This window comes from Egretta garzetta, unplaced genomic scaffold (genome assembly GCF_000687185.1).
Source record: "Egretta garzetta isolate BGI_Z169 unplaced genomic scaffold, ASM68718v1 scaffold161, whole genome shotgun sequence".
NCBI classification, from domain to species: domain Eukaryota; kingdom Metazoa; phylum Chordata; class Aves; order Pelecaniformes; family Ardeidae; genus Egretta; species Egretta garzetta.
The window spans coordinates 721,907-738,115 of NW_009258754.1; the positions used below are offsets into that span (position 1 = coordinate 721,907).

Here is a 16,209-nt window from a genome sequence, read left to right on the forward strand (position 1 = left end):
CGTATTAATAGGCTTTCACTGTGGAAGAAAGAATTGGATGCTCTGTTATACTGCACTCTTCATGTGGCAGTAACTCATTCCTCCACATAATAAATCCACATTCAGTTTGGATGAACCCCAGCTGAAATTCTAAGACTGAAAACACTTGAAACCTTAATACAGATTTGAACTGCTTGCACTCTGAGCTGAATGAAAGCTTTGAATCCACATGCATGTGAATCTTGGGGAAGTTCAGAGCTAATTGAAGGCTTTAGCCTGGTGTTTATAATAAATTCTGATTTTGGAGGGACAGGATACTCTTCAAATAGCCAAGGATGTTTTTGTAATTTGGAGGCACAAGAGACTTGCACTTAAGAATCAGAGAAGTACTTTTGAAAATCCCACCCATAAGGGATATTAATGAAAGAGGAAGAAATATGTGCATAAAAGGTCAAAGATATAAGGCTAACAGAAAACAGAAGTCTCTACTGGTAAAACCCCTGATAACAAGCAACAGGAATGTGCTATGGAGTTAACTTGTCAAAAGGCATGATGCTTTCTTGGCAGAAGAGCCCTAAATAGCTGTGATGACTTACTTCACATTGGGCTGAATTACTTAGTGAAAGCAGAACGGTCCCTGGTGAGCTAAGTAAAGCAAAGGGGGTTGCTGTATAGTCCTGTTAGTTGGAGTCTAGACTGCATCCCTCCCCTTCACTGGGAATCCAAAATCTTTCGGTTGACGTAAACCCTTGGTGTTGCCTCAGAAGGGACCGAGAGAGCAAAGGAAGGTGTCTTTGTGGGCATGAATATTGGTCATGGATGAATGTGTCAGACATTTCACTGAGAGTCAAGCCTCTTGTCTGAAAGCTTAAATATAAACCAAGTTACAGTAAGCACCAGTGAGAGATGAGGTTGAGGAGGACAGAGGTTTAATTTGTCTTTCTTCCATTTCTTAGCCTGATGATACTAAAGGGAATAAAAAGAAATAGCATGGGGATAGATTTTCTTTTTTTTTTAACTCAGTGGTAATAGCAAGCATAATAAAAACATTTGCGCATTTTTTTTCTTCTTTTCAAGACCCTGCAGAAGTTTTGGTGAATTATGATTGCTCTCAAGAAGAGACTGATTCTTCAGAGAACACCTTGCACCCAGACTTTGCAAAAGTAATGGATGTTATGTTTATCTTTACAAGCTTAGTGGAAAGTGCTACCTAGGTGAAAAATGCCTGCCAATATGATGCTGTGAAAGGTTTGAAAATATAGTACAGCCCGTCATGATTGTTAGAGCCACAACAAATGACAGAATAATTTTCTTTCTGAACAGCTGATGGCTTTGTTTAAATGCGAAAAGCTCCACTGGATTGAAAGAAAGTAGGTGCTCCCTAGAGTGGTTTGATTTAGACCTGTGACGTCAGTAAGGGTCTGGTCCCCGCAGTTATCTGCGAAATAAATAAGATAGATTGGGGGGTTAGACTAGATGGCCTCTACAGGTCCCTTCCAACCCAAAGCATTCTATAATTCTATGAAACGTTTACTCTTTTTAACTACACTTCAGAAGAGTTTGGCCCTTGGAGAGCCAAGATTTCCTATGTGACTTGCAAGGAAACAAGTTACGAACTGCTCATCACCTTCTGTAATTTCATTGAAAGATGCATGTAGTACCAGGGGAGGCGTTTTTTCCTCTGGACCTCGTAAACTGCTTCATGTGGATGAGATAATTGTAGACAGTGCTAAGAAGCTTTCTGATGAAAAGCTAGATTGGAAATATTTCACTGTTTTTTCTTAAATGAATGTATGATCTGTTTGTAATCTCTGTCAGAGAGGTGCTGTCTAGCTACACAGCCAAATGCTATTTGAGGATGTTACTCCCACAGATTTGAATTGAAAGCTGTATATGCAAATGAGGACTGAATTTGGTCTACATTTTACTGGTCACCTAGGATTTAAAAAAAAAAAAAAAATCAAAACAACCAGGTAAAATGTAACTGAGTTTATGTATAAAGGACAACAGTAGTATCCAATTGTCTCATCTGTGAATAGATACTTTTTAATGGTTTAGTTAATAGACATATCTCAAAGGTATCTTAAATATGTCTCAAAGACCACTGGTGGCCTGCAAGGCTAAAATAGATGGTCTGCATGTTGTGCAACATCTGTATCGCCCTTTATATGCTCCATTCTTGTTCCCCCTGCCTTTCCCTATAAGCCTGGCTGCAGCAGTGATCTGTGGCCTGTCCCTAGTCCACAGCAGGTAAATCTCCTGATCCCATCTCTACCTAAACCAGTACACCAGGGACACATGAGGACATGCTTCTGCAAGCCAGCCTGTGGGTAGGGCATGCCTGGAAGTGAACACAGAGCTCTTGGTCTTGCTGTGCTGCTTCTGCTTGTTAGTTAATGTGTGTCAGCAATGTCATGCTGTTGCAAAAAACACAAAACATTGAATGAGACCTGAACAAGAAGAGCATAGCCTGTACCATGTCAGCTACAGTATGTACTTAGTCTTGGGCAACCAGGAAAGTTGTGAACTCTGCTAATAGTTCAGAGATTTAAAAAATGAAGAAAATTTAGGAAAAATAAAATGTGAAGAAAGACTGAAGGAATTGAGCACATTCAGGCTGAGAAAGGTTTCAAAGATATCATGAGGGATCTGTAAGGGGAAGGGAACCTCTAGGGCGTACTTCACATGTTGAATGAATGGGCTTAAATAGTGGGGAAAAAATTATCAAAGTTAGACATAAGGATGAGCTTTTAGAAGGCAGGGTAGGAAAGCACCAGGTGGCTTCAGGAAGTTGTTGTGTTAGTTTTATCAGAGAGCTTATTAATAACTTAGGCATATGTCCATCAGAAATAAAATGGGTGGCAGAAGGATGGACAGGGAGAGGAATCCCACCCTTACCTTTGGGAGGCACACCACAATCTGTGTGTCCGTCCACCTGTAAGGCTGGGCTGCGTTTCCCTGCTCCCCTTTCTGCCCTCCCTCTGACACAACTGCTTTAATGTGGGGCTGATTTTTTTTTTCCCCCTCAACTCGGGAATCCCTAAAGTGATTTTAGTGCAATGATCCACCATTCTGACATCTTACACAACGGATTCTTTAGTAATATATATGACCTTGAACTACTAATTCATCTATTTTGGGGTTCCTTAGAAGTATGTCGTGGTCTGAAAATCCCTGCTTCACAAACCTTCAAAGAGCGCTTGAAGGTGCTTTGGGATAACTACTGCAGAAATGAGAAGTGTTGTTACAAGTGAAACATTGATCATTCATTTAGCAGTCTAACAACTCTATGGATTTCTGTTCCTGTGCAGAAAACTAATTTATTATCTGTCACCACAGTACATCACAGAAACAGAAGAAACGGTGAAAGCCTCTCGAAATATAGAGCGACTGAATCTTTTCTCTTTGGATCCTGATATAGCAGTAAGTGAAATTTCTTTTTTTTCAAGTTCTTAGACGTTTTAAGATCCAGGTGGTCTGAGCTAAGCCACCACAGTGGATTTGAGTTCAGCAAGCAACTGGATATACCCAAGACTTCAGCTTTGAAGGGTGAGGGGAGCTATCTCCACTTTGTAGAGATTTCTGTATAGACTCTACCCGTATCTGATCACGGAATGGTTGAGGGTAGAAGTGACCTCTGGATGTCATCTAGTTGAGTCTAGCTAAACTTTGAATTGTTAAAGAAAACTGAAAATATTACAAGAGCAGAACCTTCTGTTGGACTGGGAATGTTACAAGAACAATATTTTTATTGTTACTCACAACACTGAATTTGATTACAAAACCGTGAATGGATAAAAAAGTAGTGGGAAGGTACAGTCGGAAGTACAAAAGGCTGTCTATGTGAAAAAAAAGTTTAGCTTAAAATGTAGGAAGTGCAGGTTGCTTTTCTTTTTATCTTCAACTTGCTAATCATTTAGTGTCACAGAGTTCATGATTCAAAGAATGTTATTCCTTGCACTGGATGTACATTTGTTGGTGATTTAACTGGAAACTTTATTTTAGTTAAAAAGACGACTTAAGGAAAATCGGGATCAGTATATATTCAAACTTGAACTTGTTGTCAATCAACTGTAGTGCCATTATTAAAATTATTAATCAAATTGAAATAGTGGTGTGGTGTGTAAGTAAGGAGAAAGGAGGGGAAAGGTCTGAAATCTAATCCTAAAATGTGGTGTAATAATCTGAAAATGTGAGGCTGTTTAATCCATATGAGGAAATTAAAAACTAAAATTTCAGAAGCAGTAAGTAAACAAGAAAAAAATCTGCTCTAAAATTACAGGAAACCTAACTTGGATCCCTAATTCTGCCTATGACATTATAAATGTCCTCAGGCAATCTTTTTGATTTGCTTCCTAATCTATAAACTGGGAATAACATTTACTTGTAGCAATGTGAAGATATCATCAGTGACTTTTTGAGGTTGTCAGGTGTTTAAGTGGTTTTCAAGACCTTTAAAAAGCTAACTTAGTTTTGGAATGCTGTGCTTTTCCCATGTATAACAAGTCGCGCAACTTATTTCAGTCACTGAATTCTCAGAAAAAGGAGTTTCCAGGGACAAATTCAGTGGTCAAGCCATTTGAAGAAAAGCCTGCAAAGAGGATCCTGATAACTTGCAAATCCCTCAGTTTGAATCTCCAGGCCTGTGTTACTGAAAATGAAAAGGATCCTTCAACCAATGTAAGCTTTATGGTTTGGGTTTTGCCCCCTGCAATTTTTCTTCCCCCCCCCTCCTCCCCCGTTCTGTGCACCTGTTACTTTGGAAAGGGAAGGCAAGAGGAAAGCTGTATTACACACACACACTGCATTCACTTCTCCTCTGCCCATCCCTTTGGATTGAATAATGAAATTGATGAACTTTTCAATAAACATTTTGAAGTTGGTTTAGACTGCAGACTTTTAGTTTACAGTTCAATGGGGAATTAAAAATGTTAAAATACTTGAGGATTCTTAACAATTGCTCTAAGAAGAGCGAGTTTAAACTGCCAAGACCTATGTAGGGAGGCAACTGAATGTCAGTTGCTGGTGAGCTGGTTTGGGGTTTTTTTTTCAGAGAGAGACCAGGAACCAAGCAGATTAAATTACAGAAGAGAAGGCAAAATAGAAAGGACTGGGTGCTTCATCTAGTGGAAAAGCCCAGCTAAAACCAAGACAAACCAGAAAATTTTGCTTATACTTACTTTAAGAAAAAAGGGCAGGGAAAAGGGAGATGTAGCTGTCAGTCCATAGTTTTTAGTTAGTACTCCTCTGAAGCAACAAAGTTTTGAGAAATTAGTGTCCTGGCAACTCAATTTTCATACATTACATATAAGGCATTGATTTATTTATTTATTTATTTATTTATTTTTCATTTGAAGGTGACCTCTACAGTGAGTGCATATTCAGCATGATGTAATCAATACTTCCTTTTGGCAAACTGGAACAACAGTTTAAATGAAGTCATGATAATTGTACCAAGGGCATGCAATAATTTACTACAGAGGCTGAAAAAGCATAGAATATTGTACCTGCCGTGTATTGTTCCTTATCTCCAAAGTTTTAAGATTCTGATTTCTGGACAGCTCAGAAGGTGTTATTCTGAGACTGATTTATTTCATCAGAACTACGGAGGCTTTTTGGAGGTTACTTAGAGTCATAGAACCGAATTCCCTGGTACTATGCAATAGAATAAGTGGGTACTGTCAGAGCAGTTTGAATGCTCTTGGTTTCCTAGCAAAATGGAACGTGTGTTTCCCACAGAATAATACACCCACGCATTTGTGTTCATACCCATAAACATTTTCCATCTATTTATATTTATCATCTTTGTGCCACATTTCTGATGATCCCTGGAAAGCCCACCCTCACTCTTCTTTCTTTTATAATTATTCTGAATCTACATTTTAAAAATCCTGTAACATATTTTTCTGGGGCTCTATTCATTTACTTTAGTAATTATCTCTGACAAATACAATTGGGTTTTATTCTGCGAGTTTCCAAGTGAGCTGTCAACTACTGTTCTGGTGCATTGTTTACAAACTACCTTTAAAAGCCCCTAAAATCACGTGGTTGGAAACCAACTGGGGGGGGGGGTAGGGGTGACTGTGTTTTTCATGAATCTCATAATTTGTAAATAATATTGGTTTGCTTTCTTTTTTTCTAGCTGCAGGCACCTATTAAAAGATAGAGTTTACCCCGTTGCTTTCAGTTGCCACTATATTGTTTTTGGTGTTTTCTCCAGGTAGAGCCTTTCTTTGTGAGCGTGGCGCTGTACGATGTCAGGGATGGCAGGAAGATCTCTGCTGACTTTCATGTGGACTTGAATCACACACTCGTTAGACAGATGATTTCAGGTTCATCATTTTCATTAGAAAATGGCACTGTTGAAAATACAGACTCAAATGAAATGGAAGAACCACAGATCAAGGGGTTCCCAGAAGAATGGCTGAAATACCCGAAACAGGTATTCCATGTGCGACTTGCATGACTTAGTGACTTGTGTGACTTATTTTAGTTCAGTAGTAGTATTCATTTTCATCAGAGAATTTATCTGTACTACCAGTGGTTCTTGTTTTCAAGAATACTCTTATTTTGTGTATCAGTGGTACTTGTATACAGATGCTTGACTTTTGAGCTCCCTGTATAGACTTTAAAACCATTTACAATCAAAAGTTTGAAAAAAGTTAGTGCCTGTTATTTGGAGAAACCACCATGTTTCCTGTGGTCTTTGGGTTCATTTGCTGACCTCTTCCAAACCAGCCACACAAAATCACAACTTAAAGCGACACCTAGATGCTGCATTAATCTTGAAGTACTTCCACATTCATGCTTTTGCTGTAAACCTTACCCCGAAACTCCATACATTACCTTTTTCTTCTCCCTGCCATTCCCCTGAGGTGTGAGTGATTTAGGCCAGCATTTAAGTACTGTCCAAGAGGAGCAGTTAGGTTAGGTGATGCTAATGTGGTCATACTGCTTCTTGAGCAGTACATACAAGCTTACATACATACAAGCTTTCTTCAGCACTAGCACAAAGATTTTATTTTCCATCTGGCTGTACTGAATATGTAGAGACAATAATCCTCAATAGACCTTTCCAAATTTGGTTTGTTACTGTTTCCATCAACAGAGAGGACTGGCAGTATTTCATTTCTCCAGTATTGCCATATACTTTTTAATTTTTCTCTTCTATCCACAGGCTCTTTTCTCCATAAGTAATCCTCATTCTGAGATTGTATTAGTGGCAAAAATAGAAAAGGTGCTTACGGGAAACATTGCCAGCAGTGCTGAACCTTATATTAAGAATCCTGATTCTTTTAAGGTAATGTAACAGGAACATCAGTTCCTTCTTTGTCAGCTTCAGCCTATTGGAAGCTGGAGACATTGCAAATTGTGCTCACAAATCTCACCAGTGTGTGGTTGCTTAACAGGACAAGCTCACAGGAGGCTCACGCCTAAGAAAGCAAATGTCCAAGCTCCATTGACTGACTGAATGAAGTACCATTTTGTCTGCAACATACGAATCCATTCATGGTGCATTCCTATGCTAGTTACGTCTTAGCAGAGTGAAATTCTCTTTCAGCAGTCTTTTAGAAATTATGAGTTAGTGCACTTTGCATACAAGCAAAGTTGGGGTGGGTACCTGTTTCTCTCTAAGAGCAGGCAGTGCATCTGCATTGGGTGTATTACAGAAAACTGGAAAAATAACTGTAACTAACCCAGTTCTGGCTGAAGGGATGGTGAAGGGGTTTTACTCATTAGCAGCATCATATTAACCTGTGATGTCTTTGCTGTCCACCCAGAACCTTCTGTTATGGACACCATCAGGCTGAATTATTTTAGGGACACTGTAGCCTCTTCAGCAGAGGAGTAGTTGGATGTACTCTGTGCTGCATTTCAGATATTCTAATGATACTGATGAAATAATTCCTATTTTCTTTTTTTTTGTAGTGTGCACAGAAAGTGTTAAAATCCAATAAACAGTTCTGCAGCAAGCTGGGGAAATACCGTATGCCATTTGCTTGGTCAGTGAGGTATGTATTAATTCTTTTTATAATTTTATAAGCATCTTATAGTTTATTCTGCTCTCAGACTTGTATCCTTTTATTCTTTTCCACTTTTTCTGCCTGAAGCTAAGCAAAGCATTCTGCATGATCCAGGACCCCAGAAGATCCTGCATCTTTATTATTTTACTGCCCTATTTTTCACACAGCTGAACGTTGGTTACTTTCTCATTAGACATTACTATGGTGGTATCTTTTCTTCAGGTATGTGATGAAGTTTCCAGAGAGTAGGAAAGGTGGCTGACAGAATATCAATTCATCATGAGCTCCACCAGTGATTTCATGCTAAAAATTACCAGAGAGATTTCAAAGTCACAGTTCTCACAAGAATTTCCTACAAAGATAATTAATGTCTGAAACAGAGTTGCGATGGCCACCTAAAATACAGGTGCACAAGTTGGAAGCTCTGTTATTGTTACGAAGCCTGTCAGGTTTTAGGAAAAACCTAACCAAGGATTTGGAGGTTATGGTGCCCCTGAAACAGTGCCTTGGGGTGATATTGAGGGATTATGCTTCAGGTGTCCTTGCATTTTTAGTGGTTAGTAGGTGACAGAGAACTGTTATTTTCTTGTCTGGCAGGTCAGTTGGGGTTTATTGCAGGACAGTGTGGGGGCAGTAATGGATTTTTGTTCTTCCTCTCTCTCCTCTTAGATAATGTCTTACTGGTCTCACCCTCAAGATTGAGGCACCCTCTTGATCGTCTTCTATCAAATTAACTCACAAAACCAGATACGGCTTTCTTCTTTTTGTTCTCCATTCAAGTTTTCATGCAATTCCTTTCTCTGTCCTCTCCAGTTTTTCCTTCTCAGTCTTCTGTAATTTCCTCAGCTTACTGCTGCCCTGGGATGAGAGCTCCCTGACTGAGACCCTCCTGTGTGTCCCTGTGACAGCTCTCCCTTCTTTCTGTTATGTGTAGAGCAGGGAATATAATATTTTATAATGTCTAGAAAAAGGAAAGCTGTCAATTGCCAAGTGAAAGCATTCCTTCTCCTCCTTCTCTCCAGCTTCTGTTCTGACCGTGGCGGGCCAGGTGGAGAGCTGCCTGAAGCTGTAGGGAAGAAGGAGGAGGAGTGCTAGGTGAAAAAGTTGCATTGAGGCATTGTCCATGACTGTGAGGGATGGCTGTATGGCTGTGTGCTGCTGGCGTGGAGGTACGGAGCACCAGAATTGCAGAGTTTCCCCTGCTGCGCATAAGGGAAAGCTTACAATTTTAGAATATGGTGCTTAGATGGCAAAGGAGAAAACACACGGTAAGGTATGCCATTTGAAGAGTTCATTTATCTTTTATTGGCATACATTTTTGTCAATGTCCAGTAGGAACGGGAGAAGTACGTGCATGCTCAAGAGAAAGGCAGATAATGTGTTCTGATCTGTCATCGCAAGCCCAAGGATACTCATTAATATTTACTACTTCTGTGTAGCCAAAGGACCATTCATCAGAATTGTATTGATGGGTGCCTCTTGGGTTTACAGAGCTACTTTTAGCGCGTAATGGACTGTGCAATGGCAAGAGGTGCAGGCTTGGCATAAGACTGACTTGAGGCTTTTTATTAACTCTGTCCTGCCTGCCTGTGGTCTGTGGTGGTTCCATCAGTGGTATGTCCTGCAACTCAGTCAGTGCTGTAGCTGTCTTAGGTGACATGATGATTTTAACTAGTTCAGGGTCTGGCTAGTCACACTGGCTAAAACTTTCTTCTGCATCTTCAGCAAATCTTAGAGTGTTTCTTGCAAAAAAAAAAAAAAAGTACAGAAAGGTTTTCTTCTTACTTTGAAGGAAGTGCATTTCCCTTACATAGGATTCTCCAAGCAGCAGCCCTTGGTTGCCTCTCGGTGAGAGGGAGCAGGTGGAAGGAGGGTTTGAGCTGTGCTGTGCTATACTGGCAGGCAGATGCTGGGCTCTGTATGTGCCGCAGCTGTACTGCTCAAGTGCGTTGCGTAGTACTGTGCCTCGGCCCAGAATTGCGGCTGCAGGTCTGCACTTGCTCTGCCTAAGAGAAGTCTAACAGACGCGAGTGAAGTTTTACTTCTGTCCCTGCAAGGTGGATAGCACCTTAAATGCCTGTCAAGCTAGGGTGCACTGAGAAAATGGTGCATTTCAGAAGATTCTCCTCTCCTTTCAGTTCTGTGTTATTTCAGGTATTTTATCATTAAAATACCAGTTGGCAACTCCTTGGTCATCTCAGATGTAGTATAATAACTGCATAAATTTATTTTTTAATAACAAGCCACATTGATTTGGAGTAAGGAATAAAATCTTGATTAGATCAAGCTTGGTTACTAAAAAGTGCTCCACCGGCTTTAAACCTGCATGTGAGTTTTTTGAGTTCCAGTAACGTGGTGTATGATAGCAGCAGCTTCCAGTCACCACAGCCATGTGAGCAGAAGTGTTTCTATGGGTGGATTGCTCTACTTTACTACTCATGCTGCTGCTGCACCCAACAGTACGTATTAGGTAAATGGACAGAGATTTTTCTTTCTGGAATTCCATGGAAAATGGTTAATTGGCACAGGCTGGAATGTTGCAAAGGACATAAGGCAGGACAAGAGCAATAGAGCTCTGTTTGAGAGGAGCTTGCTTGTGTTATGCTCAGTACAGCGGGTATGGGAATACCTGGGAGTCTGAGCCTTCCTCAGTTTCCTTGAGAGTTTTTGACAATGGAAACCCTTGGCTCTAGTCCCATACTTTTCCAGTTTCAGAGATGGCAGTGACTTGTTTCACTGGATTTTCTCTCCAAAATTACAGGCTTCCTTTTCAATGTGCAGTCCACAGTCTTAGAAAATAGGTTTGAAAAGACCTCCGCATCATACTATATTTTTGCTTTCCCTAGGACATGATCAAATCATTCCTAAATATGTTTCTCTAGCCAACATTTCTGGCTGTGATTTCCAAAATATAAATGGGAATATATATTTGTGGTGTTAGCAAACGCACAGCAAGTTCAACATCTTGCAGACTTACGGTGTGTGCATTACACAAATGGCCTGCACATGGGCAGAGGACATAGCTGGGGTTTGTGGACATCCCTCAGTTCCAGCAGGCAGTATTTTTGGATGGCATCCTAATTCAGTGTTTCATTGCCCATACCATTAAAAAGCTTCCCTCCTATCTGTAGAATTAATTATAGAAAATATACCTGGGTGTGTTTATCAGCTTTTAAACTTTTTCATTATAAATCACATTATGAGATAACATAGTTTAGAAATCATTGACCAAATATACCACGTGTATGAACTTGTTGGTATCGGTGATGTTGCACAAGGAATTTATTTAGTTCATTGAGTCAAATTCTGCACTCAATCTTTTTATATATTAACATTACTCAGGACTCTCTTTGGTAAAAGCAAAGTATAATTTGGCCCTATAAAATCTATTTCTATTTTCACAGCTTGAAAATAGAAGTTTCCACAGGAGGCTGTCTTACTACAGGGGGAAAAAATGGTTTGGCTCTGATAAATAGCAAAACCCTGGGTTTGGAAACATGTTTTCCAGTTATTTCATTCTGGCATTAACCACACTCCTGTTTTTGTATGGAAATTTTCTCCCCTTAAAGCAGTTGCAGATGGCCACAGTGTGCTTTTTACGTATACATTCAGCGAGCCAAAACCTTGACAGTTGAGTACTGTGCATGTGACTGAAACTCTTAATTGGCTTATGTGGCATCCAGTTCGTTAGCATCACTCAAAAGCATGACTCAGGGTTCCTCCCTGATTTCTTGCTGGCATTGGTGGGATCTGGTGTCTGGATGCTTTTGCAGGTATAATTACAGTATGTGTTAGAATTACAGGGTGTCAAATCCATCTTCCATTCTCATATTCCTGCCAGAACTGCCAAAGTTTGCAAATATATGCCTGAGCTACATATTGTAGATGTGGGGAAACTTCACTCACAGAGATTAGTTTTTACACTCTACTATTCCTTCAAACCTTCTCCACCCTCGTAAACTTCATGTTTTAGAGCCTAATATTTGAATCCTTCAACAGCTTGTGCAGCTGCTGGTTCAGTTCTCAGCTGGCATAGGTTGATGCAGCTGAAGGTAGTGAGGCTGCATTGATTTACAGTAGCAGCAGATCTCACACTGAATTCTCTAACCCTGGAGGTGAGCAATTTTTCCACAAATCATAAGCCACTACTTAAAAAGTAGCTTTTTCAAAGTTCAATTATAAACATTGTGTAGGTTTTCTGTGCTTAAAGGATTTTTATGATTGTCGACTATCAGCTAACGATGTCGGAACAGCAGAAATGTAGAAACACTTCAAATACTGAGATGATGTTTCAGTTTCTTTATTGAAATCTGTTAATTTGTTTTCCCCTGGATTAACATCTTCAGAATCTCTTCAGGATTTTAGTTCTGTGAAATTTTTCTTATTAAAATCTCTCTGGTAAACAAATAACCAGCAGTAAAGGATCTTACTACTTATATTAGACAGATATTGGACTCCTGGATTGTAGAAGTGTTCTATTCGGTTTCCTTTTCTTTGATGTGATGGTTGTCATTCTCAAATGCCTTCAGTATGTTCACTGTGACAAGGAGTACTCTTGCTCCTCCTGCGCCCAGCAGCCTGGAAGGATCTAGCAAAACATGGGATTGCGGTTACTTAACTGCAGACATAATACGTGTAATGCTTGCTGCTCTGGCAGTTCTTCAGCTTTAAATGAGCCAGGGGAATGAAGACACCAGTACAGTTTGACCAGCAGAAAGCCATCTAACTCTTCCCTGAGTGCATAACAGCTGTTTTTAAGAAGGGTTATCTTGTTTTCAGTGAACATCTAAATTGCTCTTGTAGTGGCAAGAGCTTTACATAAATGGAGTATTGTGTGTAAGTTGGAGGGATAAAAATACTTACCTGTTTTGTATTGCGGATGCTTGGTTTCATGCCTTTAATTTTGTCCTGGGTCTATTATTTAGGCTGGGATATGCTGCTGAACTGATGAGGAGCACTTCTAGAAATAGGGCATATGATACCCAGGGAGCACTGATGCTGGGAAGTTGTTGTTGTAGGCAGGAGGACTCTGTAAAGCCCTTCTTGACTCCAAACCAGAGAGGACGGAGGGGAGGAGGTGACAATGCTGTGCCCCTGAGCCACCCAGGAGGCAGTGCTCAGTGCTCAGCACCAGTGATCCAGAGTGAGCTACTTTCAGCACAGACCTGGTTCTTTTTACTTTTACACTGTGAGCATCCCCAATTGAGCCTTGGTAAGTGCCCCTACACCCTGCTGTGCTGAGCAGTGGTTTGCTCGGTGTCAGACCCTGTGCTGGAATTAGTTAATAAGCTCCAGCAGAGCCTGGGTTTGCTCAGCATCACGTTGCAGAGCCCAGTCGCGCAGTGGAAATCACTCACTAAACGTTTTAGTCCTCTCTGTTAGTCTGGAAAAGGAAGCAGTGCCGAGTCCAAGAAATATCATAGTGTCACCAATACTGTAATAATTATTAAATCTTATCTTTTTCCTTTCTTTTTTTTTTTCCTCACAGCAGTTTAATAGGATTTGTAAAGTAAGTGGTGGCTGCCAGAAATTAGGTCTGGTTTCTCCCTAATAACTTAAGATTTTTGACATGGTGTGTTGGTGTGGACCTTACTCCTTCTAACTGCTGGAGGCAAAAATCTGATAGGAGAGAGCTGATTATTTTCTACAGTTACAGAGAAATGAAATACTGGTGCTTCTCTCAGTTAATTAAGTTAAGACACAGTACATTTATACTTATCCTTGGGATCCTCTTCCAAAGGTTTGCTCCATTATTTTGCATCTGGCAACAATTTGTGCTGGCATCAATTCTTCTTCTTACTGGCAGTGGAACAGAGAAGTAAATTAAGGAAGCAAGATTGGCCAAATGATTCACAGAACAGCACTTAGTGTCAAGAACATTTTACTTTTGTTAAGCAATGGTTTTGCATACTACAGTTGAATCCAAGGTTCATTGATTTGGATAGCTGTTACATTATCCAGTCCAGCCAGCGTGTGTGACCCGTGGGGATGTACAAAGGGCACTGGAATGTTGTGTGCACAACAGCTGATACTAACTGTTCCCAGTTTTTCCATTTCATTTGGCACTTTGTAGCTGGTTCACCAAAAACTTAGTCAATGCTCCACAAACTTGTTTTGTGCAGGAAGGCTAAGCCCCAGTGAGCTGGTGTCATGCTCCTGGAGGACACAGAACAGATCTAATGCATAGGAAGATTCAGTAGAGGTCTCTTAACCTCGTTCTGCAAAAGCATACATTTCTTTACGCAGTGAGAGGTAGTGGTTGGGATTTGACATCGTGCTATGATTTCTGTTATTTAAAATTATCATGATTTTCATTCAATAATAAATTCTTGGATGAAATTACCTGTTAATGTAATGAATTCTTCAAAATGCTTCCTTGAAATAAGGAGTTGGTCTCCTTGTTGAAGTGAGGAGTCATGTCCTTGATGTGAGCAAGGCAGTAAAGTCTCATCAGGCTCTTGGGGCAGTGGCTCCCAGCCAGGGATGGCCTCTCTGGGGCTGCCCCAAGAGCTTGCTGAGAGGCTGGAGAAGGTGGCCTTGCGGCCAGGGTGATGGAGGGGCGGGTAGGAGCGGAGAGCTGCCTTCAGTGAGGTGCTGTGCACTCCAGGCTTTCTCAAGTGAGACTTTGCTACAGAAGAGGGGGAAAAAATGTTGGATGCTGAACTATATGGTGATCTGTTCTAACATTAAACCCCAGCAACTCCAAACCGTGAGCAGTCACACTGCACCTAAGGTCAGTGGGGACTATGCATCGTGTAAGATTAAACAAGGTCTTGAGTCTTTGCAGGGTTGGGACTGCGCATGCGAGTAAACTTTAATTGCCTCTGCTCCTGCAAATGTACAGCTTGGAAGAGCTTTCTTGTGTGAAGCTCTACAGGGCTCTGAAGCTCTGAATTTGTATAAGAATTCGTAACCTTGTTAAAATATTACATGACAATTTCAAATGTTCAAATATATTTACGGCTGAGTGTTTATAAACATGGCATTTCTCTTTCTTTATAGACCAGTGTTTAAAGATAATCAGGGAAACGTTGACAGAGACTCCCGATTCTCACCTTTATTCAGGCAAGAAAGTAATAAGATTTCCATGGAAGATTTGATTAAACTAATAGCAGAATACAGAAGGTAAGGAAGGGTTTTTAACTTGGTTTGAGAAGAAATAAAAGCTTTATAAAGCTGTGCAGAATAATTTTCATAACTTTTTTTCCTCATTTAACACAGTGTGCCAAAGTGGCCATATTAAATTAGTGTTTTTCACATTAGCGTATTACCTGCCAAAGAGAGCTTTTAGATTGGACTTCCCAGGAAAACTGAAATGTTATTTGGCACGTTAATAAATGTTATTGTAGGCTGAAGGTAGTGATTCCTTACATTAGCTTCCATCAGGGGAGATGCAGGTGAAGTAACCAACAAGAGAACATTATCTCAGGGGAAAAAAAAGGGGGGGGGAGGAGGGGATGTGGGGGGAAGAGAGAAAAAAAAGAAAAAGCATTCTTTAATGGTTTCCCCACTCCTTGCTTTTGTTTGTTTGAGTCTCCATGACAAACTGCAGAGTGGACATTGGAAGGAAAAACTTCTCCAAATGGTTGACAGTGTGTCAGTTAGTGAGTAGCAGTTTGGCTGGATAGTCATAGGTGTAAATCAGGCTAATTCTAGAGCAGAGGCTTTGTTTATACTAGATAAATGACATGAGAATTGAACCATGAATTTCTTGCTGTCCCTTCTACTCGAAGTGTGCCTAGAAATGAATTAATCTAATTAACTTCTGTTCCATTTATATAAAATCAGATCATAGAAAGATTGAACGTCAGCTACAGTGATTGGATCACATCCTTCATTTCTTGTGCCGTCTTACTGTTACTGGTCAGGAAACTTTACTGAAATTCTCACTACTCTTATTAGAGTCACCACTGCTGGGTTTGTCTATCTAAAGCATCTCCTAGATAAAAGGAATTTAGCTTCACATTTTTGGCACTTCTTAAATTGCTTGGGCACAAGGAATATGTCTTGGTCCCTTTTCAGTATGGCACTTGCAGAAGCCATGATGCTGTGAACTCATCTCAGTAGTCATTGAATTCGTTTTAGGGAACATTGATTCAGGTTTTAGAAAGAAAAAGTGGGTAAGTTAATTCTCATAAGGTTTGGGTCATCAGTTTCTTCCTCTTCTACAAGATATGCTGTAATATTGCTTGCAAAGAGAAAGCAG

The 16,209-nt window shown here is 40.2% G+C and overlaps 1 protein-coding gene across 4 annotated transcripts in view; it reads left to right on the forward strand.

Moving 5' to 3' along the window:
- DOCK10 (dedicator of cytokinesis 10) overlaps positions 1–16,209 on the forward strand; it is a 78,430-nt gene that overhangs the window by 5,804 nt on the left and 56,417 nt on the right. For 3 of the 4 annotated variants that reach the window (XM_035888857.1, XM_035888858.1, XM_035888855.1), the window contains exons 4-10: positions 1,057–1,142; positions 3,319–3,402; positions 4,504–4,659; positions 6,200–6,421; positions 7,157–7,279; positions 7,909–7,991; positions 15,006–15,128. In XM_035888857.1, the coding sequence (XP_035744750.1) occupies positions 1,057–1,142; positions 3,319–3,402; positions 4,504–4,659; positions 6,200–6,421; positions 7,157–7,279; positions 7,909–7,991; positions 15,006–15,128 (877 nt within the window). The remainder of the gene's footprint in view (positions 1–1,056; positions 1,143–3,318; positions 3,403–4,503; positions 4,660–6,199; positions 6,422–7,156; positions 7,280–7,908; positions 7,992–15,005; positions 15,129–16,209) is intronic. The other variant, XM_035888859.1, reaches the window with a different exon arrangement.